This window comes from Pseudogymnoascus destructans (assembly GCF_001641265.1).
Source record: "Pseudogymnoascus destructans isolate 20631-21 unplaced genomic scaffold scaffold_26, whole genome shotgun sequence".
Classification (NCBI taxonomy): domain Eukaryota; kingdom Fungi; phylum Ascomycota; class Leotiomycetes; order Thelebolales; family Thelebolaceae; genus Pseudogymnoascus; species Pseudogymnoascus destructans.
The window spans coordinates 24,218-49,715 of record NW_020167545.1 but is presented as its reverse complement, the minus strand read 5'-3'; the positions used below and the strand labels follow the sequence as shown (position 1 = coordinate 49,715).

The 25,498-nt window shown below is 48.7% G+C and overlaps 2 protein-coding genes across 2 annotated transcripts; one reads left to right on the top strand and one right to left on the bottom strand.

The window, feature by feature from the left end:
- Positions 1 to 757: 757 nt before the first annotated feature.
- Positions 758 to 3,055, bottom strand: VC83_08401 (uncharacterized protein). Its single transcript, XM_024471953.1, has 3 exons — positions 2,522 to 3,055; positions 1,854 to 2,467; positions 758 to 1,801 (listed from the first exon to the last, which is right to left on the bottom strand). The coding sequence occupies exons 1-3, from the start codon at positions 2,770 to 2,772 to the stop codon at positions 867 to 869; spliced, it is 1,800 nt and encodes a 599-aa protein (XP_024320506.1). The 5' UTR covers positions 2,773 to 3,055; the 3' UTR covers positions 758 to 866.
- A 12,832-nt stretch (positions 3,056 to 15,887) lies between these two features.
- On the top strand, positions 15,888 to 17,363 carry VC83_08400 (uncharacterized protein; the record flags this gene model as incomplete). Its single annotated transcript, XM_024471952.1, has 1 exon — positions 15,888 to 17,363. One exon carries the CDS (start codon positions 15,888 to 15,890, stop codon positions 17,361 to 17,363), a length of 1,476 nt encoding a protein of 491 aa, XP_024320482.1.
- Positions 17,364 to 25,498: the final 8,135 nt, after the last annotated feature.

The following is a 25,498-nucleotide window of genomic DNA, read 5'->3' as shown; positions in this document are numbered from 1 at the left end:
GCAACAAATCAGCAATGTAAGCACTCAGCTGTAGCTACAATTTGCGATCCACGGATGAACCATACAGTGTTTAAAAAGATATATCCAGATAGTACAGATCATGTACGAATCACACGGGCAAGAGCACAGTTTGAAGATGTTTGTAGAACATATAAGACACGGCAATATCATCTTGATACAGAGCGTATTGAACGTGAAACAGCTCTTGCAGATGCATTAGGAAATGCAAATACTAGAGTGCAAGAACCAGATTCTGATGAAGATTTATTTGCATCAGAGGGTATATCATTTGAAGAACCAGAATGGAAACGATGGATGCTTGAACCACGGCCTGGTGAGCATACTGATATTCTCAAATATTGGTCTGCAAAGCAATATCAATATCCAATAATTGCTCAAGTTGCTCGAGACCATCTTGCAATTCCTGCGACATCAGCACCATCAGAACGGGTATTTAGCAATGGTAGCGATATCATTACTAAGAAAAGGAATAGATTGTCGCCATCGACAATTAGATATATGCTTTGCTTACGGAATTGGGGTTATTTACCAGATGCCGACAGCGACGGTGATGATGCAGATGATGAGGCAGAAGAATAGGAATAGGGGCTGTCTATTTTATTATTATATTTGTCACGAGTTTCACTTTTCTAGTTACATATTCTAGTTACATATCATTATCTATTTCAAATATCAAAAGCGTCATTTTTGTATACGGAATTGAGGCTCAACTACCTGCTAAAGTATCTGTAAATACCTACCTTACCTGAGCAAAGTCGCTCAGATACTTACCTTACCTGGCGAGGACCCAGATACTACCTGGGTAGTATCGGTATGTTCCTGTCAGGAACATACCTCGACAACACTTAAAACAACATCCCCTTCGATTTCTTCATATCCTTGACCCTATAATCCTTCCATACAATAATACACACAAACATCAGCACGACCAGCGACGTCGACGCAATCGTCATCCGCTTCTGCGCAACACCATAGGCCCGAACGACTGCCATCCTTGCCTCGCTCCCCCACTCAAACTCCAGCTGCTCCTTCAAGCTTCCATATATCTCCCCCGCACGGCCCTTCTCGGCCTCCGGAAGCGCCGCCACCAGCGCGTCGGGCAGCGTATTCGTCCATATTGCACCCGCCATCGATGACCCGATGGCACCACCGACTGCTGCGGATAGCCCGAGCACGGCTAGGATAACCGCAACGTCCGTGTGCTTTACGGCGGCCATGGCAGCCATCTGCTCGCAGATGACGAGGGTACCACCGGCGAAGGCGATGAAGATCTGGCACATAACAACGTATCCGATGTTGTGGGCCGGCTGGCGGAAATGGATTATGAGGCCGACGCCAAGAAGGTTGAGGGGCGCGCCGAAGTAGAGCGCGAGGGGTTTGATACGTCCCGTGTAGTGGATGGCGGCGGCGACAACGACCGCCCAGAACGAGCAACCGATAGAGAATATATTAAAGACGTAACCGGCGCTGGTGATACTCAACCTGTGCACGACCTGCAGGTACGAGATGTAGTAGTTATCCCAGAGGTAAAATGAAGCAAAGGATACAGCGGAGAGACCGCAGGCACCGATAACAGTGCGGTCGGTGACGAGGTGGAATGGGATGAAGGAGCGGGGGGAGAGGTATTTCTCGTATAAGCCGAAGGCGACGAGGAGAGCCACGCCAAGGACGAGCATTGTTATTGTGGACGCGGCGGCCCATTTGTCTGTTTGGGAGCCGGCGAGGGAGAATGGCAGTAGGAAGAGCGCGAAGCCAGCAGAGCTGAGGAGGATGCCGACGACTGGGAGAGTTAAAGTCTGACAATCATGAGATGGGGCGAAGAAAATACGCACCATCGAATTCGATGAAGTAGTACCAAAATGACTCTCTCAGAGTGCGCGCGCTGTCCCTCTTCTGAATAAGACCGAGCCGAGCTGCCTTTCTCTGATTGGAGAAGAGGATATAGAGCATGGGGAGGACGACGATGGGGGTGGCAATCGAGAAACAACCGAAGGCCCACCTCCAGCTACTATTTTCGTAGAACGATTTGGCAGCCTTTGGACCGGCCCACGTGGTAACTATATAGGGAGTGCTGGCAAATGCGAAAGCGAGTGCTCTGTTGCGGAGGTTGGAGGTATCGGCAATGAAGACGTCAAGGACGAAGCCTATGCCATTATAACCGACCCAGTAGAAGCACTGTGCGGCAGCGTATGTTTGGACGTTGTTGCAAACGGCCATCAAGATTAGGCCTATGGTGCAGAGAGTGGTCATGATAATGAGGCCCTGCGGGCGGCCCCAGATGTTGATAAGCTGAGCGATGGGAAGCTTGAGAACGCCGCCGAGAATTTGTGACACGACTCCCGTGACAGGAATTAATGAATGCGAGGAGAAGTCGGACATGACATAAGGCAATAGATTACTGGTTATCTGCAGCTGGAGTGAGTTCACGAAAAACACGAGGAATATACTGTGAGTACACATTAGCATACAATTCCGTCATTGCGGATGTCAAGTTGCTTACCATGAATATGCGGCGAATAACTCCTTCTTGGTCCATACAAGCACAACGGCCTCAACTTTCTTAACACCCCCAGCAGCGATCTCGGATGGCACCTCATCGTCAGAACTCGGCTCGCCTTCTTGCGTAGGAGTAAGAACCTTCACCGTCTTCTCCGAGGGAGAGGCAGCCTCACAATCGACCGCATCAGGCAAGGGTGCCGTTGGCTCAATATCCCTTCCACCCATAAAGCGAGATAAAATGTCCAGCCTCATCTTTAGGCGTGTTATTCACAGTAAATGGGGAGTCGCCAGATTGTTTTTTGACCCGGAAGCAAGGGGATCAACGGTTTAAAAAGATATTGTAGTATGACCGACAGATGGCTCCCATGGGTCCGGGAAAGGCCCGTACGATGCAGTAGTCGGGTATCATGGTGGCGTGAGGTAAGAGTGGGCCTATATATGTCGAAAGTAAGGGTCAACTTACTACAGTAGGGGTCCGCCCGGAGAAGCGCAGCAGCGAGAGGTCAAGGACTGGATATAAGATGGGTATTGGAGAGAAGACTAGCCACACCCGAAAGACATATGAATCGCGTGGATTGTTTACCATATGCATTCGCGACTGATCATCTAAGATTCACGGATTACCTTCAGACTCACCGCGTCAGTGTTTGATGCTCCGAACATGCCATCATACGGGTAGCTGTGTACGTACAGTTGAACCTGGATATAAGGATCCCTCGATATAAGGATATCCTCGGTATAAGGATGGGTAGTCTGGTCCTGTAGTTTTTTAGCTGTAAAATAAGGATTATTTCTGTATAAGGATGATCCTTAAATCCGTGGTCCTAAAATTATTTTTATACCAAACAATCCTTATAACTCATGTTCACCAACTCCACCATGGAGGCCTCGCAACCAAAAAAAATGCACGCACTCAGCGATGTTCAGCGACAATGTATTCGACGTAGATATGCCAGCCACCCGTGCACTAAGCCTGCACTTATAGCCTGGTATGCCGCTTAAGCTCAAGGTCGCCAACTTAGCAAAGGCCAAATATCCTCAATTCTTTCCACGAAGTACCAATATCTCGACTCAGATACACACGGAAGAAGACTGAACTTGGCACAAAGAGAAAACGTAATGGCGAATATCCTGAACTTGAGATAGCTCTCTTCGACTGGCAACAATGCATGCAAAAGAAAAATGCGATCATTACTGGTGACATTCTAAAAACTAAGGCGCACGAACTTTGGGACCGTCTGCCACAATATACTATTCATAGGAATGAACCGAAATGGTTCAATGGCTGGTTAGATGGATTCAAGCAGAGATTTAAGATTAAGGAATATGTTCGACATGGAGAAGCAGCTGCAGCGGACATCCACAATCCTACAAATATTGCGATGGAAGATCTCTGACAACTATGCGCAACATATGCAGATAAAGATATTTTCAACATAGATGAAACTAGGCTCTTTTGGAAGATGACTCCAACTCGAACGCTAGCTATTGAAGCTTCGAGTAGGGGAAAGAAATTCAAAGATAGGATTACTCTCACATTTACGACAAATTCGACTAGAACTGAGAAGCTAGATATATGGGTTGTGGGAAAGTCGAAGAATCCTCAATGTTGTAAGAATGCCTCCTTACCTAGATACTCGAAGAACCCGCCTCAGAGCTGTTACGGTCACCACAAGCATGAAATCTGACTCGGTGTGGTTTCGAACCAGTAGAGGAGCACATAGCGAGTTACACTATAGTGGGGGACGGTAAGGGTGTAGGGTTCAGGGTCGATGCGGACCTGTTGCGGTGGAAGGTTCAGGGCTAGGCTTGGGATAACCGAGTCGGGCCCGTTTCGGGTACATAAGGCAACAGACTTAACGGGGTTCCCCCTTCATCTTTTTTGTATCCTTCGTAGTAGACCTATAGGATAGCATCCATTTAGCCTCCGACTTGCACTCTCATATGCTATTACTGTGAGCTGGGTGCCCTGTGTCCTTACAAATGTTTTAAAAATATTAATGTTAAGTGCATGCGGATTCAATATCAATACAATGAGACAAAATGGATGACAGGGCTAATTGTCATACTGACATTCATTGATTCATTGCACTCAGTTTGCTATCAAACTCAAGAGCAAACTTAGAAATCTCCTCCTCAAACTTACACGTCACTATACATATTTTGGCTTATCACACCAACAACAAGAGCAATACTACTCAATGATTGCTACAACCCTCTTTGATTCATTACACGTCATCGCTCCTTAGTTAACCACAAGATTGGTTAAGTTATGACATAATTTGTCTATAGGGGTACTCTGACCTTGGACCTCCTTTTCACTTCCTATAGGCTAGGAACCCAAGAGATGGTTCTATGGGATTCTCTTACGTTTACTACATGATTAACAAGCTAGTTGTGGGTTGCACTTGATTTCTAATACAGTTACCAAGCCTGGTTAGTCATGGAAAGTCTTGGAAAATGAGAGAACTACACTCCTTTAGCATAAATAGGATTGCCCTTTCCTTAAGAAAGGGCAAGCAGACAATACAGTAAATCGACTATCACATACTTCCACGTCTTTTCCAAGCTTCCAAGCATTGATCTTGTTACTCCTTGTTTTTGAAAAGTCAGTGAGGTGCTAACCTCTGACTTATCCCTTATCCCTGAGTTCTCAGACTCAACATTTGTTACAACTTGTCTAAACCACTCCACTACATCATACACTTGATTGGTGCATTGTGGAATAGTCTAAGCTACAACCTTTGGCTCTGTTTCCTAAGACAGTGTGTTGTCTTAGTAAAATCATCCCCTTCCTTGGGTGGCTATATTCTCACATCTGGTGCACCCACCATTACATCCTTGTGATATGCCTCAATTAACGGTAGCCCTACGTTGAGCTTTGAAACCCACTGATCGTCAGCGGCAGTGTATCCTGCTCACCTAATCAGGTATTCTTCTCGAGTTCCTCTGCCCTTTCGCACAGTCCTGTGGTCTAGGACTGCTTTGACCCTGTATTCTTCTTCCCCATCCACAATCTCTGGGTCGGGTGGAGGATCGGCCTTCTCTACGCCTTTCCCAGTATCTCTCAAGTAGGGAGACGTGGAACATGTCATGAATCGCCTTATATCGTGGTGGAAGCTTCAGCTGGTATGCTTGTTTACCTATCCGCTGGATGATCTCGTACGGCCCAAGCCACCAGTGCCCCAGCTTCCTGCTTGGCTGGTGGTCCCTCCTACCATATACTGCATTGGCTTGTGTAGCATGTTATAGCCTCGTATTTGTGCTTCCTTCATCTGTTTCCATGCCTCTTCGAGCTCCTGTCACAATTCTAGGATCAGGTTGACGCGATCTTTCGTGACTGGCATTTCCCTTCTGGTGGGGTCGTCCTCGATCCCTTGTCTTAGGTCTATATTGATGCCGTATCAGGCCTGGTTTGGCTACATCTGTATGAAATTGTGGAAGGCGTTATTGTAGGTCAATTCCGCGAAGTGGAGGAGTTCCACCCAGTTGTCTTGGTGCTGATTAGTGGATCCGTAAGTAGGGTTCGATATTATGATTCTGCCTCTCGGTCTGGCCGTCGGATTGAGGGTGGAAAGCGGTGGACAGGTTACGCCATACTTTGAGGTAGAAACAGAAAGCCGACCAGAAGTGGCATGTGAATACACTTCCCCTATCCGTTATGATCTCAGCTGGGATTCTGAAGTCCTTGCCCCAGAACGCTAGGAAGAGCCGTGCCAGTTCTGAGGCTGTAATGATTTTCCTACAGGGTATGTATTTGGACACCTTAGTATAACGATCTACTATCACGAGGATGGAGTCTGAAGCCTTGCCTTGGTCTGCCCCTATGCTTGGGGGACAGATCCGTGATAAAGTCCATACATATGGATTCGAATGGTTTCGAGGGCATCCTCAAGGCCTGCATTTCGCCATACGGCCTGTGTCACATGGGCTTGATGCGCTGGCATCTATCACAGCCCCGTACGTACTCCCTGGTTTCCTTGCTAAGGCCAGGCCAGTAGTATTTGTGTTGGATCAACTCTTGGGTTTTCTTATATCCAAAATGCCCGGCCAGTGGGTCGTCATGGCAAATCTTGAAGATTTCCATGCTCACTGCCTGGTTGGGAGGTACGTATACCGCTTCCTGGAAGCGTAGGATGCCTGCATCGTCTACTCTCCATCCAGGAGAGTCCTCTGCTCATGCCGTTCCTGCATCCTTGGCCCTTTTAACAGCAAGCTCGTGAGCCGCCCGAAGGGTTTTGATCAAGTCCGTCAGAGGTTTGGTCGCAGCACTGTAGGCACCCTCTCCCTGTGCCATAGCTGTCACTATGACCCAAGGGACAACAGAACCTGAACTCTTGGTGTCCGTATTGTGGTTTCTGTCTGGTCTAGCACCGCTGGTGCTTTCGCCCATACTCTGTGGGTCGATATCCTCTTCTTGAGGGCCCTGTGGGCTCGTTGTCACCCCACTTACCTGCAGGGTTCCTCCAGCCCTCATGGCCTTGCGGAGGGTATTCTGAAGGGTAGGCAGCATCACGTTCTGGCTACCCTTTTTGACCTCATAATCTGGTCTTCTTGACGGCCCGTCTGCCGGGTTCGTCTTTCCAGCCCTGTAGGCTATATGGAAATCATAGGCCGATAACGCCTGCACCCATTGCGCTTGCCTCCATGTGAGGGCGGTGGTTTCCATGAAATACTTGAGGTTATTATGATGCGTAAGGACCTCGATAGGGTATTGGCTCCCTTCAAAATAATGCCTCCACTGTTCGAAGGACCTCACGATCGCTAGCATTTCCTGGTCGTGGGTCTCATAATTGAGCTCAGCTGGTTCCAGCTTCTTGCTATAGAAGGCCACAGGGTGCCACTCGGCCTTCTTGCCTGGCTCTTCTATTAATTGGGAGAGGTTCCCAGCCAGGCCAAACCCTGACGAATCTGTCTCAAGCCTGATTCTATGGCTAGGATCGAAATGAACCAACGTTGGGGCTGTAGTGAAGGCTTCCTTCAGCTGGTCGAAGGTGCCTTGCTGTTCCATGCCCCAGACGAATGGGCCTGTCTGTTTACCTGCCTTGGCCCCCTTTATAAGGCCTGTCATGGGCCACAACAGAAAAATAGCTCTTCACGAAGCGCCGGTAGAAGTTGGTGAAGCCAAGGAACACCTGGACCTCTCTGTAGGTCTTCGGTGTAGGCCACTCAGCAATCGCAGCAACCCGGTCGCTCTCCATGGCAACCCCTTCTGTTGTGACCATATACCCAAGGAAGCTTACCTTCTTGGTATTGAACTCGCACTTCGAGAGCTTCACATATAGGTTCGCCTCGTGTAGGCATCCTAGGACCTCCCTTACGTGGTCGGCGTGCTCCTCCTCCTCCTGGGAGTAAACAAGGATATCGTCGAGGTATACGACGCAGATAGTATTGACGAGCCCTTCTAGGGTCTCGTTCATGTAGGCCTGGAACGTCGCTGGTGCGTTTGTCAAGCCAAAAGGCATCACTTTGTATTCAAAGTGGCCATAACGAGTGCGGAAGGCGGTCTTCCACTCGTCGCCTGGGCGTATACGGATCCTATGGTAGGCGTTCCGGATATCGAGCTTGGTGAAGCTCCTCACTCCTTGGAGCTGATCCAAGGTTTCTCTAATCAGCGGCAGTGGGTGACAGTTCTTGACCGTAATCTTATTGAGGCCCCTGTAATCCACACAGAGGTGTAGGCTGCCGTCCTTCTTCTGAACGAACAGAATAGGCGCCACTGCAGGGCTCACGCTTCGCCGTATCCATCCCTTCTCCTCACTGGAATGAAGGTATTTGCGGAGCGTGACCAGTTCCGTCTCGGAAAGGTTGTATACTGGGCCATACGGTGGCTCTTGTGTTCCAGGGTCAATACCGTGGGTTTTCCTACCCAGCTCGGGTAGGGCATCTGCCCTTCTTCTGAGAAGACGTCGATGAAGTCTTCATATTCCTTCAGGCATTGGACTGGCGGCTTATCGTCTGAGATCAAGGCCAGGATGAAGGCAGTGTCACCTTCTTCGATCTCCTCAATGTCAGCTACCTCAGTCTTTGTGATATCAAAGGGTTGGTGCCAGATCTGGGTACGCCAAATCTGGGGGTTGACCTGTACAATCCAGTCCATCCCAAGGATAACATCCACACCTGGGGTATCCATTGAAAGGAACGTCTGGACGACGGTGGACTCCCTTTGGAAGTGGTCCCAAGTCTGTACTTGTGTGGACGCTGCCCCATATACGACAACTTCCTTGCCGTCTACAGCCCTGGCCCTCGACAGGGCTCTGTCCTGGCACACCAAGCCCACATCCTTCACGAAAAGAGGGTGTATTGTCGAGACGTCAGAACCTGAATTGAGGAGGGCCTTTGCCGTACGCCACTCAGACCTGACTCTCAGTTCCACCTCAATTTCCATCCTCTTCCTGGTGGTAGGGGTCAGGGCGACTGAGAGTCACTCTTGCTTCATAGTGTCGAGCTTCCTTACTTCCAAGCCTGTGTGTTGGCTTCGACACTCCTTGGCAAAGTGGACTGCCTTACCGCAGTTGTAACAGGTGCCTGAGCTCTGGCTTGACCTTGAGTCTTGGCCCTAGAATGGCATCTGTCTACGTGCTGGTTGTTGCGCCCCTTCTTGGCTAGGAGGTTGTGAGGTTTTACGGCCTCCAAAGTTGCCTCTCCTTTCTCAGAAACCACCTCGGATGCCACCTCGGAAGCCATTCTTGTGTCCCTTGCCTTCCCTCGATGTATGCTTGTCGGAGGTAGAGCTCTTCTCTGTTACCCACTGGTTATTCATTTCCAGCATTGCTAGGATATTGACGACAGCTTCCCTGTGGGTAGAGGAATGCTCTGCATACCCTCCTTAAAGGAGTCGCTGCCTCATCTCTGGGTGGATTTTTGTCAGTAGGTGGGTAGTCCTGTGCGACTTGGTATATGGCTCCATTTCCCGCTCCAAATCCTCGAGGTAGGAAACGAATTTGCGTATACTCTGGCCTTTTCTTTGGAGAGTAGCGTTGTACTTGAGGGCTGCGATGCGTTGCCAGTTCGCTGGATCGACGTGGAGGTCCCGAAGGAACTCCTCAAAACCAGCAATATTGAGGGTATCCATATACCCTTCACCCTGGGCTGCGCATCAATTGTCCCATTCCTTCATAGGATCGCTGTCTAGGTACTGGGCTGCGAAGGCCACCTTGTCTTGTTCGGTCGGAAAGGCCCCTGGTTGGTAGTGGAAAATGGCACGGAGGGAGGCCATGAACTCGTTGAGTTCCCGGGTAGAATCGCCCCTGTACACCTTGGCTTCCTTGACACTACCCATTGGCCTATGGGCTGGCCTTACCTCCCTGGATACAGTGGAGGCAGTCTCGTGGTCATCCTCTGTTTGGGGTCCTACCCATTCTTCTTCAATCTCTTGGCGTCGCCTTTTCCGACGACTTTCTTCTTGGATCTGGGCTTGCTTCTCTGCAAAGGCCCTTACTTCCTCAGGGTAGGAGCTATAGTCTTCACCGTGCGACCGTCAGAATAGCTGTACGGCTTCTTCCATATTATTGATATAGGCCCTCTCTTCGTCTATTCTTTTCCGAACCAGCTTTGAGGCCATATCCTGGGGCTTGCCTGTCACAGGGTTGTTGACTTCTGTGGCAGTAGGCCTCAAGTCTGGCTCGACAGCTTCTACGGTCGGCATTGCTCCTCCCAGGGTTGCCCGGGTGATCCTTCTTTCCTGGCTGGCCATTCTGAACTGGTAGGCTGGATATGGGTTGAGCCGATAGAATTGTAAAGCGCAGTCCCTAGGGTCTCACGGGAGTCCAGGGAACCAGGTCAGAAGGCAGGAAGTGAGATCGTATTGCAAGACAGTAGGTCTACGTATGTACAGCGACTATCGGCTGGAGGCCTCCTTCTGAGGCTTCCAGCTCCTTATATCCTATGTTCCTACATGCCCTAGTTTACCGAGCCCTAGTGGCTCCACTGCCAGGCAGCCCCTGAGTTCAGGGTGGCCTCACATGATGGGCCGCCTTACACTAACCTCTGACTTACCCCTGAGTTCTCAGACTCAACATTTGTTACAACTTGTCTAAACCACTTCACTACATTATACACCTGATTGCTGCGTTGTGGAATAGTCTAAGCTACAACCCTTTGGCTCTGTTTCCTAAGACAGTGTGTTGCCTTAATAAAATCATCCCTTCCTTAGGTGGCTAGATTCTCACATCTGCTGCACCCACCATTACACTAATTATGAAAGAATACCTAGACTGGTTAAATGAGAAAATGAAGCATCGCAAGATACTGTTATTACTTGATAACTTCTCTAGACATGCAGTCAGAGTTGATTACAAGGTTTGTCGAATGTTTGAATTGCTTGGCTTCTACCAAATACGACGTCTCATTAGCAACTTCTCCATTCGGGAATAATTGCAAGCTTCAAACTTAGGTATCGAAAACAATGGATTAATTACATGTTGCGCTAGCTAGATTCTAATAAGAACCCTAATAAAACAGTTAATATTCTAAAGGCGATACAGTGGAGTCGACTTACGTAGGAAGCACTTAAAGCACCAAAAATCCAGAAGTGTTGGTGGCGATCGACTCTCATAAAAAAACCCGAAAATATGGATATGCATCAAGATAATACTGCTGAGGTCGAGGAACTAGGAATGGAAGTTGCGAGGCTACTAGGAGATATGCCAATTGCAGATTTTCTCAACCCTATAGGCGAAGAGATAGTTGACAGAGATGAAGATATTTTTAAAGCTATAGTACAGAGATACACTATTACAGAGGAGGATGGGATTGCAGACAGGGACGAGGAAGGGGAAGAGGAAGAGATCCGACCATCACTTGCGGAAGCAAGCTAGGCGCTGAATACCCTTTAATTATTTGCTTCCTCGTTAAAGATGGAGGTCAGATTTCAGTAATAAAGGCATTAGAACAGATTGGCAAGGATATCTCGCAAGAGAAAGTCGCGAAGAGTACCTAACGTTTACTAGATGGCTGGGTGTCAAAGTAGCATACAATTTTTTTTTTTTTTACATATAACGTGCATGTATAACGAAAGTGCCAAACAAGCAAATCATGCGGTGACCAACCCCCCCAACTAAATGTTAAATTCCTCCACAACAAAACATGCGCCATAAAAATGATGAAAGCAAATTAGTGCTAGCTATCCAAGCTATGCAAAGCGACCCAAATTTGCGCCTTCGAGTTGCAGCTAGGATCTATTCAGTAGACCACCGCAAGCTACGTCACTGTTTACAAGGCGTACCTTCACGATGCGATATCCAAGCCAACTTACGGAAATTAAGTAACCTAGAGGAATCAGTTCTTGTTCAGTATATACTTGACTTAGCTGCTAAAGGGTTCCCTCCTCAGTTGTCTATTGTTGAAGATATGGCAAATTGACTACTTGCAACACGTGACGCGCCACGCGTCGGGTCACGTTGGGCTTCAAACTTTGTTAAGCGCCATGTAGAGCTCCGGACACGCTTCCAGCGAAAATACGACTACCAGAGGGCTAAGTGCGAAGATCCAGAAGTCATTCGTGGCTGGTTTGAGCTTGTATGGAACACAATTCTAAAGTATGGCATCAACAATGCAGATATCTACAACTTTGATGAGACTGGGTTTATGATGGGCGTCATCTCAAGCGCAACGGTAGTAACGAGCTCAGATGGGCGGGCAAAGGCAAAAAAGGTGCAGCCTGGCAATCGGGAATGGGTTACAGTAATCCAAGGCGTTAGTTCTCAAGGTTGGGCAGTGCCGCCATTTGTCATTGTGACAGGTAAAAACCACCTTGCATCTTGGTATGAGAATAGCAGATTTCCAGCAGATTGGGTAATCGCTGTTACTGCAAATGGCTGGACTACAAACGAGAGAGGTATGGATTGGATTCAGCATTTTGAGAAGCACACAAAGCCCTGGAGTGTTGGTGGTTATCGCTTGTTAGTCCTTGATGGTCATGAGAGCCACCACTCAGACAAGTTTGAGGAGTACTGCAAAGAACACAACATTATTACGCTTTGTATGCCTGCTCACTCTTCCCATATACTCCAACCACTTGATGTTGGCTGTTTTGGCCCATTAAAGAGAGCTTACGGTCGGCAAATTGAAGATATGATGCGGGCTCATATTATTCACATTACTAAGGATGACTTCTTTCCTGCCTTCCACACTGCATTTAACATTGCAATGACAGAAAGCAATATTCAGGGAGGGTTCCGAGGTGCTGGGCTTCTTCCATTTAGCCCTGAGAGTGTAATATCTACACTTGACCTTAGGTTTAAGACGCCAACACCTCCAACCTCTCGCCCAAACACCGCTCAACCATGGGTTTCTCAGACACCAAATAACCCAACTGAAGCTGTATCACAGTCTACTTTCATTAAAAACTGAATTGCGCATCATCAAAATAGCTCTCCAACCTCAATCTATGCAGCTGTTGACCAGTTTACAAAGGGTGCATCGCAAATAATGCATCAATTAGCATTGTTAAAAGCAGAGAACCAAAACCTGCGACAGGCAAATGAAGTGCTAAGCAAGCGCCGGAGAGCTAAAAAAACACGACTACAGCAAGGAGGATCACTTAGTCAACAGGTAGCACAGGAGCTACAGGACGAGAGGGACGTTGTGCAGCAAGTAGAGCAAGAAATAAGGGCAAGTAGTGGTCGGAAGCCAAGGGAAGAAACCCATGCACGTCGCTGTGGCAAGTGTGGTGAGACTGGACACAATGCGCGCACTTGTCAGATTGTAATAGACAGGTCTGAGGAAGAGGACTCCGAGTAGTTTTGATTAATTTATATTGTTGTGGTGGATTTATCGCAATTCTTATGGGGTAGTCGCGATATTTTGGCACTTTCGCTTGTTTGGCACTTTCGTTATACATGCACGTTATACTATACTACATTATAAAACGGCAAGACCAATTGATTGGCTATCATTTGTCGAAATTCAGGATTGGCTGGCTTAAGTTTAGGTCCCATTTCTTACTACCCTAGGTTTAGCATATAGAGTTCTCCTTTACGGTTGCAGTCTGTGAGCCCTTAGTGTGCAGAGTTTTCCTTTACGCCCTGTCCGTAATCTGTAATCGCCTTTCATTCTGCCTGTATCCTATTCGGTACCCTATCCTGCTCTGTATTTGCTTAAATGTTAAGGATCTAATGAGTTCGTCCCCTCCTATTCGGTGTGCGTACTGCGGTTCTTACCGCGAGTCATCACTCTTCCGTACCAATCGCTAGGTCGCCGGTACGCAACTTGCAATTTGTGTTCAACCAGTCACTCTTCTCGCTGTAGCCTCCGCACCCAGGAAAGGCTGGTACCAGTGCCTACTCCTAGAACCACAGAAAGCTTACAGCCTGTTACGGACATTGTTCTGCCGCAAAGACGTGGCCGTGGTCGTCCGTCACGCTGGCCACCTGCTCCCTTGCCACTTCGCCCTATTTCACCTCACGTAACTCAATCTACTCAACTATGACCCATGGGCCATGTGGTGAGGACCATCCAAAGGCTCCGTGTATGGCACGTAAAACACCTACCTCACTACTACGATGTACGAAACAGTTCCCGGAGCCTTTTACTGCTACTAGTGTTGTAAATGATGAGGGGTATCCATAATACAGGCGTCGGGATGATGGCCGTACTTTTACAGTACCCCGGCCAAGTGTATGGACATAGACTGTTGTCTGTAACAACCGTTGGGTTGTTCCGTATAACCCGTACCTACTTCAGAAATACCGCTGTCATATGAACGTTGAGGTCTGTAGCACAGTACAGGCTGTAAAATATATCCACAAATATATCTATAAGGGCTCCGACCATGCTACCCTTCAGGTTGAGGCTACGGATGATATATTGGGCTGACTGAGGCTATATGGCGTATTATGGAGTACGTAACCCATGGCGAATACCCACCCGTAACACAACTTACAGTACACTTAGAGTACCAGCATACCGTCTACTTTCCAGATGGACTTTCAACTCAAGAGCTTACTGCAAGGCTTAGTCGTACAGATACTACTTTAATGGGCTTCTTCCGTTACAATGCTATGTATGAGGATGGCAGGACCTTCTTATATTCTGAGTTTCCTACTCGATTTGTCTGGACTAAGGCTATGCGGAAATGGACTCCCCGTAAAAGGGGCTTAGATCGTAACATTGGGCGTATGTTTCATTGTAGCGCTACTGCTGACGAGAGATTCTAGCTACGGATGTTATTGACTGTCGTCCGTGGACCGACGTCCTTTACGGATCTCCGTACGTATAACAGTATATGTTATGAGACTTTCCACCAAGCCTGTATTGCGCGAGGGTTAGTAGAGAATGACCAGGAATGGATTGAATGCTTTAATGAAGCTATCATCTTTACCAGTGGTTATGGCCTACGGACACTGCTTCTTACGGGTTTACGGATAGGAATGATCGCTGAGCCGCTCCTCCTTTGGAACCAGTTTAAGGACCACATCTGCGACGACCTATTACGGGAGCTAAAACGGAGGAGCATTTCTATTAGCTCCCTTCAAGAACCACATCTTGATTATGGGCTGTATTTGCTTTCTGTTGGCCTTACGGATATTGGGAAAACTCTTACGGACTTCAACCTACCTCTTCCTCAGTATAGCTGGTCTCAACTACCTTTGATCCTATAGTTGAAACAGCTCTTGCGGAAGATTTAGTCTCAAGATTAAATCAGGACCAGCTTTTATGCTTCCGTACAATCTGTACGGCTATTGAGATTGAGCCGCAGACTGCCCACTTCTATCTACAAGGGCCAGGGGGGACTGGCAAGACCTTTCTATATAAGGCTTTATGCCATTTCTTCCGTGCCCAAGGAAAATCAGTTCTCTGCGTGGCTTCTACAGGTATTGCAGCCTTACTGTTACCAAATGGGTGCACTTCTCATACCCAATTTAAGATTCCAATTGATCTTACGGATAAGACCTCCTGTTCTATTACCCGGAACTCAAGGGTAGGGCGGCAACTTCAAGAGGCAGGTCTAATTATATGGGACGAGGTTCCTATGCAGCATAAATACTCTTTGAGGCTGTCCACCGACTATTATGCGACCTACGGTCTACTACGGACGACGTGCTATTTGGTTACTCAAGGAAGCAGACTCAACGGGGTTCCCCGTTCATCTTTTTTGTATCCTTCATAGTAGACCTATAGGATAGCATCCGTTTAGCCTCCGACTCGCACTCTCATATGCTATTACTGTGAGCTGGGTGCCCTGTGTCCTTACAATGATGACACTACCCAAAGTGGCAGCAGTCCAGCCCTAGCAGTGGCAGCAGTCCAGCCCTAGCAGTGGCAAGTGGCCCGTTCTATACATGTACACAAGAAGACTAATGTGACGATAGACTCCCTCAAAGGGTAGACGAAAGCGAGTCTCAGCATCACAAGGTCAATCCAAGATGTGTGGTGCAGGTAGCCCGTTACTAAATGACCTATCCCGACTCTCTGAGGCGACTGTTGCTGGTTATTTGGGTTACTCAGATGCAGTGCATCTGCGCCAGTTGATGTGGTCATACCCAGTGATGAAAGGGGCAATGGTTTTTGAGACAGTTTTTAAGAAACAGCTCCAGGTGCATGCAACCTCAATACTAGAGGCCTCTATTGAGAATCCAGAAGCGTACGATTACGAGTTGGATCTTAGTACACTCATTGCCAGTTATACTCTCCATAGTGAGGAAGAGAAGGCAGATCAAGAGGCAATAAACCTGGTGCAGAAAATCCTATTTGCAGGTACAATTCACCATACTGCCAATGCTCTTGAAACACTTGAGTACTTAACCATTGAGGACGCTCAACTTCAATCCGATTTTACCTATCACCGTGTCAATAACACCAAGGTTAAGGCCTTCAAAGTCCCCCAGTTTAACAAGTCAGCTCTGCTTTGCCCGACCCTTGGCCCGCTTTCACAATTTGGCGAGCACCCTATGGAGCGATACTGTGCCTACACATGCATCAGATACCTTTTGTACCAGACAACCGCCTCTAAATTTGCTGCTACTACGACAAAGGTCGGGAAGAACACATACTTTGCACCTAGCGAAGTGACTTTAGATAGGCTCCCAGCTTGGATGAGCAAGGACACGGTGTTGGAGACCCCAGGGGCAGAGGCAATTATTGATCTTATGCACCAATACAAGCCTGCGCCCAACCAAATTTCTCTCCGGCTTGTTCGTGAAGATGTCACTGACGATGATGACAAACTCACTGATCATATCAACACCTTCCTCCGGCGCTGCAAGATCCATCTACAAAAAGAGGACACTACCTACCAGCACGATACAAGTGAGTTCAACGTCGGCCCTCAATGGCGTGACCACCTACGACACGTGTTGTTGCTCCCTCGTCTCTGGTGCGATTTCAGTACCTTGACGTTATTCTCACTTAACGAGGCTATAGCAATCGAGCCAGGCCCTGTACATGTTCCAAAGGAGTGTCCGTGGACTATCTACAACAACGACAATCCTGAACAGGTAATTCCCTGGACTGACGTTCAAGAGATCCTACAAGCTGGGGCCAAGTTTCAGATTCAATATGCCCTCAAGGTAATTGATACCAATGAGGACGGTCCATATCCATTTGAGTTTAATGGGGGACCTATCCAGGTGCGCAGTAACATTGCTATTGCTACTACTGTATCTACAGCAATCCGGGATACTATTATGGCAGATGAACCTGACAACACTAGACCTCAACCTATGGAGAGCCTGGCATTAGATGACAAACCCCAGTGTGATGATAAGGGAAAGGGGCCCAAAACCACAGAAGCTGCTACCACCACCCCCTCATATCTAGAGGGAGTCCTGTCTGGGGCAAACACACACGGCATTCGAGGGGCTATAACCCCAGATAAGTTATTTGGCGACAGCCAATTGTAACGCTGACTTCTAAATGATAGAAGACACAGAGGTTCTCTTGCGTAAAGGTTTACTTATCAGAGGAGGCAGGGGATCAGACACAAAGGCTTCAAGTAACACGTTACTAGTATATAACAAATACTGTATTGAGTTGAGCACGAAGCTCCTATCTAAGGAAATACTATCTACTTATATAGTGGCGTCGTGCCTAGTGGACTCTTGGGAACTCACTCGAGTCCTTGGAGTCCTGGACTCTTAGGACTCTTCTCATCATCCTGCGAGTCCATCACGTGCCTAGTGGACTCCTGGGAACTCACTCGAGTCCTCGGAGTCCTGGACTCTTAGGACTCTTCTCATCATCCTGCGAGTCCGTCACGTGATACTTTCGGAACTACTATTCCCCGCTGCCCCTCCAGGTACCAGGGCCGGTCTCATGCGACCTCCCTCCTTCCTGTCCTGTAGTTGGCCAGCCTTCTTGTTCCGTCGTAACACTCGCTCCCTTCCCCTGGGCATTCGTCTCGAATCCTATAAGTACGTCCATGTCCCCGGGACTCTGCTGCTCCTCAGCGAGTCCTTCAATATGCAACATGCCTACTGACACTGCCCGCAAACTCCAGGAACGCAACGATCTTGTCCGTCGAATAAAGAACCACGGATACGAACTACCCGAAATGGATTCTTGCTCGAACTGCGTGAGGCGAAACATTACTTGCGTGTCGTCTCCAAATGATTCACGGCGGTGCGCCGAGTGCGTTCGTCGCAACTTGAAAGAAAAGTGTGACTGTATGGGTCCTGAGCATCCCGACTGGGTGAAGCTCGAATGGGAGGAGGATCGCCTGGATCGCGAAGAGGAAGAAACCCTTTCGAAGTTACTTCGTCTGCGAAAGCAGAAACGCCTCATCCGAACCCGTGGTAAAGATATGCTCCGACGAGGTTTGAAAACCCTCGACGAGCTTGATGCGGCAGAGGAGGCCGAACGTGTGGCTGCTGAGAAGCGTGACGCTGTTGAGGCTGAGGAACAGGCAGTTAGCGCTGCCTCCTCGTCTGTGACCGGGACCCTCGCTTCCTCCGATCCACTGGCCTACTCCCCTGCATCTTGGGATCAATGGCTGGCGGATGGCGGCGTCGATATTCCTCCAGCAGTTCTTTGCTGATGTTCCTTGTTGGTTCCCACGAATTATCCGTAGGTTCGTAATTTTCCCATTTTATCAAAAACTCTTCTCGACGTCCTACTAACCTTCTGTCTAGGATCGCTTCGACCTCATATTCGATTATCTCATTCTCGGGTTGGAGTTCGGTGTCCGGTCGCAACTGGGGGTATTTCCTCTTGCTGGTTCCAGTAGTGAGACATGAAATACCGGGTGTAGTCTAGACTTCCTGGGTAGCTGCAGTCTGTAATTAACTGAGCTGACTTTGTTCAATATTTTGAATGGTCCCAATTTCTTGAAGTCCAACTTTGTGCTTGGTCGTTTCGTTTTGATATGTTTCCGGAGTAGGTATACTTTATCCCCCTCCTTGAAGGCAGGTTCCATACTGCGCTTCTTGTTTGCGTATGCGGCGGATCGTTCATTTAAGAATTGGATGTCCGTCGCAAGTTGTTCGTGGAACGATTTCAGTTGTTCCACCACGATCAGGGCTTGTTCAGCTCGTGATTCATCCGGTCTTGGTTGCCTATATGCTTCTGGCTGGTAGCCATAATTGGCAAAGAACGGTGAGACTTTCGTTGCTTCTGTCATCGCGCTGTTATATGCAAACTGTGCGATGGGTAAGATCTGAACCCAGTTATCCGTTGATGATTGACATAGCTTCGCAGGTACTGTTCAAGGGTCTGATTTAATCTTTCTGTTTGGCCGTCTGTCTGGGGATGAAAAGCTGTTGATAGCTTATGATTTGTTCCCAGTAGCGCCATCAATGATTTCCAGAATTTCGAAGTAAAGAGCTTGTCTCTATCTGAGATGATTTCTTCTGGCATCCCATGATCGGCTAATATGACTCGAATGAAGGTATATGCGAGCGCCTCGGCGTCGCTAGCTTCTAGATATGGTATAAACTTCCCATATTTCGTGAGTCTTTCCATGATGACGAGGATAGAGTCGTATTCTATTCCTGTTAACGGGTCCTTGGAGGGTAGAAGCTTGACGATGAAGTCCAAAGCTATTGATTTCCACGCTCCTTTTGGTACTGGTGTCGACTTGAGTTGTCCGTATGGCAGATGCCTATTGGATTTTGACTTGCTGCAAATGTCGCACTCTCTTACCACTGTCTCTACCTGCTTCCTCATACCTGGGAAGTAGTAGTGTCGGGTGATTCGTTCGAAGGTTCGTGTTACTCCCTGATGACCGTGTGCTGGTAACGAGTGTTGTTCTTGCACCAGCGGGCGTCTCATTTGACTTGGGACATACACTAACCCTTTGTATCGAATCAATCCTTGTTCGTCGATGGTGAAGTCGCCTTCGACTTTGGACAAGACTCGCTTGGCGCATTCGTCTGTTGCGTAAGCTTTCTTGAGTCTTTCCTCGAGTTCTGTATCTTCGATGACTGAGATCGTCGCTAGTAACTCGTTGTACTGTATTCCTGCATCTGTTTTCTTCAGAATTGCTCTAGGTCTTTCTTCCTTTGGGCCGGCGTAGTCGGTCCGTCTGCTGAGAGCGTCTGCTCTTGCATTCTCGGAGCCCTTGCGATAGGTTATCGTGAAGTTGTAGGCTGCGAGGGTTTCTGCCAGCGGACTTGTCTGCGGTTTAAAACCTTGGTCGTGGTGAAGTATATGAGGTTCTTGTGATCCGTCCATACCTGCACAGGGTAGGTGGGTCCCTCAAGATATACTCGCCACTGCTCAAAGGCAACGACAATAGCCAGTAGCTCCTTGTCGTGGATGTCGTAATTGAGTTCCGCGGGTGACAGTTTCCTAGAGTGTACGCGATTGGTTTGAACTTACCGTTCTCGTCTGGTTGATTCAGACATGCTCCAATTGCGAAGTCAGAAGAGTCCGTTTCGAGGATGATCTTCTTTGCAGGGTCAAATGTAGCAAGGATAGGTGCTTCCGTGAACTTCGTCTTAAGTTCCTGGAAGCAGCCTCTGCCTTGTCCGTCCATTTGAATTCGAGATCCTTTCTGGTAAGCTCCGTGAGTGGTTGAGCTACCTTGGAATATCCCGAGATGAATCTCCGGTAGAAGTTGGCGAAGCCTAGGAAGGCTTGCACTTCCTTGACCGTGGTCGGTGTTGGCCATTCCAACACTGCCGTTACTTTTGCTTGTCCATCTTGATGCCGTGCGTTCAATAATGTAACCCAAGAATTCGACTTGGTTTTTATGGAACTCGCACTTCTCTGGTTTGAGGAGTAAGCTGTACTCCTTTAGTTTCTTCAGGACGAGTTTGACATGCTTGACATGCTCCTCCTTGGTTGCTGAATACACAGGATGTCGTCTAGGTAGACAATGGTAAAGATGTCTAAGTATTCGTGCAAAGCATCATTCATCAGTCGTTGCATGGATGCGGGTGCGTTTGTTAGCCCAAAGGGCATGACTTGATACTCGAATAGGCCATAGCGGGTGCGGAATGCTGTTTTCCACTCTTCCCCAGCCTGGATTCGGATCAGGTTGTATGCTCCTCGCAGATCTAGCTTACTGAAGATCTTTGCTCCTTGAAATCTATCGTGTAGTTCGTTGATTAACGGCAGGCATACCTGTCCTTGATTGTGATGTTGTTCAACGCTCGATAGTCCACACATAACCGTAGGGAGCTGTCTTTCTTTGGTACGAAAAGCACCGGACTTCCTGCTGGTGATGTGGATGGTCTGATGAATCCTTTCGCTAGGTTATCATCGATGTACTCCTTAAGTACCTTCAGCTCCTTTTCCGATAGCTGATATATTGGTCCGAACGGTGGACTCTTGTCTTTCTCCAAAGGTATCTCGTGATCCCATGGTTGGTGCTTAGGAAGCGCCTCGTTCTTAGGCCTTCCTGGAATAATCGCTCGTATTCCTTGTACTCCACCGGTATACTCATCGGGAGGATGCCTGGGCTAGGTCATCGAGCTCGGAGGTTGCACATAACTCCTTCCGGCCCTGGGAGGGTTTCTCCCGTTGTCGCGTGTCCGTCCGTTGTTCACACGCGCACTGGCTCATCACAACTTTCTCGTTCCACCAGTCGATCTGGGGGTTGTGTTTCTTGAGCCATGGCANGCTCGTATTCCTTGTACTCCACCGGTATACTCGTCGGTGAGGATGCCTGGGCTAGGTCATCGAGCTCGGAGGTTGCACATAACTCCTTCCGGCCCTGGAGGGTTTCTCCCGTTGTCGCGTGTCCGTCCGTTGTTCACACGCGCACTGGCTCATCACAACTTTCTCGTTCCACCAGTCGATCTGGGGGTTGTGTTTCTTGAGCCATGGCATACCAAGGATGCACGCATGGTTGTCCATGTGCACGATGTCAAACTGAATCGTTTCCTTGTGCCCGTGTAGCATGACCATTTCCAATGGGACCGTTTCGTGGGTCACCATTCCTTCATTAGTCGAGATGGGCTCTCCATCTACGACCATTAACGGGTATGGTTCGGTTTTCAATTGCGTCTTGAAACCTTGCGTGTCTGCTACTTTCTTTGTCATAAAGTTGCCCGTCGCTCCTGAGTCAATCATTGCTCGGAGGTGTCGCTGTTGTATCTTAGCGACCACATATAGTTGCATGCTGCCCGTCGTGGGCATAGTTGGTCTGTACTAGGCCTCTTCGTGTCGCTCGCCGGTGGCCTACCGTCGAGGACTCCTAGTTTTTTGACTCGTCCGAGGAAGGATAGTATTCATCCGCTTCCAATGGTGGTCCTTGGGGAGATCGTTTCCCTCGCTCTTCTGCTTCGTCTAGCAGATGTGGGTATTTCTCGTATACCTGTTCGCTTTTTTGATAGGCAAGTCCCCTTCAGACTGGCTTCGCCTGAGGCGATGAACTTGCTCTGCGTCTCTGAAGTGTATCCTGGGCGAGGATCGGGGAAACAACTGATTCTGGTGTTTCTTTTTCCAGTGGAGCTTGCAATCATCTTCGCTGCAATACTCCCAGTAGACATACGCATGCCAGGGATGATCAGTCTCTGTTGCGTTCTGTCATTGATAGTTCCCCGCTGTCCTCTCACCCATGCCACTATCTTCCCTCGGAGGCGTGGAGAACGTGTCTAGTTGCTCCATGGTCTCCTTTCGATGCGTGGAGTGGGTCTCGCATTTTCCCGTCGGAGCATATCTCTGGCTTTTCTCGTCGTACTTCTTCAGGGCTCTCCTGCGGTCCTGGTAGTAAAGTTTCGACGCTTTTCATATACTTCAGTTTAGCCATATGCTCGACATCCTTCTCCAGTTCTTCCGCTTCTTGGGCTTCCAACTTAGCTACGTCTTGGGACGTGCCAAGCAGCCTGCGGGTATTCGTTAGTTGGTCGTAGTATCTCCAGAGGTCATCCTTGCAGTCGTCCACCTTGCATTTAACGAAGTTCCCTGTAACAGGTTCCCGTAGAGGTCTTTAAGCATGGGGATTTTCCTCTGGCCATTGGGCTTGTCTCGTTCAGGCCCTAATCTTGCGTGGGCGTGTTTGGCCATGCGTCTTACTACGCTCTTGCACCGTGGACTCATTGGTTCCGTAGGTGCGAGTTCATCGAAGGTCTCCTGTTCCGAGACGGTGAACGATTCCGCCTCCGACCCTTCATCTGAGCTCTCGTCTTCTGGGGTGCTTTCGCCGTTTATTCCCCAGTCCTGTTTGCTCACAAACGTTGCGTTCAACTGTCCTGTCCAGGTGGCATTGAGTTGTTTGCCGACTTTGCGTCCGCCGTTCCCTTTCTTTGGCTGTCTGCAGTCTCGGGCCAAGTGGCCTGGCTTGTCGCAGTTAAAACAGAGTCGTTCCTTGAATTGTCTGTCTTTCTTAGGGTCACGGGGTCGTCCAGGTTTGAACGTGGCATCGAGTTCCATTGGGTCCGACCAACGGTTGTCTCGCGGGTGTTGATCCCGTCGTCTGCCCTCGTTTCCCCGGTAGGGGTAACTTTTCTTGGGCTTGTCATAGGTCCGACGTTCCTTCTGGAATTCGTATAGTCGATTGTCGATTCGGACCGTATGTTCGATTAGCGCTACCATGTCCGTTGGTTGTTGTTCCAAACGGGCAAGTTCCATACGTATATGGCTCTTCAGCCCACGTCGGTAGTGGCTGATGAGTGCGCTGGCGTCCCATCCTGTCTGATTGCCGTATCTCTGGAATTCTGTGGAGTACGTGAGGGCGCTGCCAGTCTGCTTAAGTGCAAACAGATGGTCTTCTGCGGTCTTAATCTCATCGATGTCTCCGAACATGCGTCGGATTTCCTTACAGAATCCATTCCAGCTGCCAAACATAGTCTGCGTAGTTGTCATGCTTCCATTGGTACTTCATATTTGAAATAGTCCTTGAGGAATGGTTCGATCCATCGCAGGGCTTCCCCCCCTAAGGTAGGACGCAGTCCACAGGGCATAGCTCTCCTGGGTGGGAAACTTCTCGTCATTGAAGTGCTGGTACAGTTCGACCTGTAGCAAAAACACCTCAAGTTCCTTTCGGTTGCCGGAGTAAGTGTCGGGCAACTTGACGCGTAGAGTTTCCTTGAGTTCGTTGACGGTGGGTGCATCGGGCATCTCTTCATTCTCAGGCTTAGACCTCTGAGACGAAGTTGGCGTGGTGGGGGTTTTCCCCTTCGAACTGACGACAGACATGTTGCTTTGTGTGTAAGCCGGTACCTCGTAGAAGTGGTGCTCAAAGTGTAACACTGACTTCTAAACGATAGAAGACACAGAGGTTCTCTTGCGTAAAGGTTTACTTATCAGAGGAGGCAGGGGATCAGACACAAAGGCTTCAAGTAACACGTTACTAGTATATAACAAATACTGTATTGAGTTGAGCACGAAGCTCCTATCTAAGGAAATACTATCTACTTATATAGTGGCGTCGTGCCTAGTGGACTCTTGGGAACTCACTCGAGTCCTCGGAGTCCTGGACTCTTAGGACTCTTCTCATCATCCTGCGAGTCTGTCACGTGCCTAGTGGACTCCTGGGAACTCACTCGAGTCCTCGGAGTCCTGGACTCTTAGGACTCTTCTCATCATCCTGCGAGTCCGTCACGTGATACTTTCGGAACTACTATTCCCCGCTGCCCCTCCAGGTACCAGGGCCGGACTCATGCGACCTCCCTCCTTCCTGTCCTGTAGTTGGCCAGCCTTCTTGTTCCGTCGTAACAATCGGCCCACGTTATACCGTCCGAAACGTCCTATACTATAATTCTTGGGCAGCCTTGGATGTATCAAGTCGGCTTCAAAGCAGATTACCAAGCAGACAAATTCACCATCTTTTCTAAAGAAGGCAAGCCGCACACTCTTACACGCACACAGCCTCCAAGAGATGCTCCACCGCTCATTATGCATGACGACCTCATCCCAGCTTCACTCCAACACAATGCAAAACATGCTGATGACCTCTGGGACAACCTCGCGAATGAATCCTCAGACTCGGACCAAGACTCCAACGCAGAGGAGCAGGACCAAGTCAACGCACATCAGTCGGGAAAAGGTACAGGCGGCCAATCAAGGGCGTATTAGCTGCCATAGATACCCAGCCCACTCCACTGAGTCCCCTTCAAGACATGGTAAACAGTACACTCGCGCTTATCGAGGCGCAGTACCCCCCCCTGGGAAGCTCAACTGCCATTGCAGCACAAGCCTTTGGAGCGGACCTTGAAGGAACATGGCACATTGCAGCAAAACTAGCCCTATGTCAAAGCAAGACGTCAAATAAGCGCAATCCCCAAAACCAAGAAGTGGCCCGAGGCCCGCCAGTGCAGCGTACTACAGAACTACACAATAGCCCAGCATCGTGGCCGAACGATCTCAGACTTAATCACCAAGCTCAGGAAAGGAGAAAGAAACTTGGCCGAAGAAGAATAATATCCCGGAGGGGAGAAATTGAAAACCATACCTCGTGGCGGAGATCTACAGACGATACATCCACCGCTCAGAAGCTCGCGCAAGGGATGCGAGGAGAAATTGTTGGGAATCCAGGGAAAGGGCAGTCAGAGGAAATCATAAATACCCAAAACAGAAATAGATTAGACAAGGACGAAATTGACACCATTAACTTTTACACTGTGTCCTCTTCCTGTGCTCCAATCACCAAACC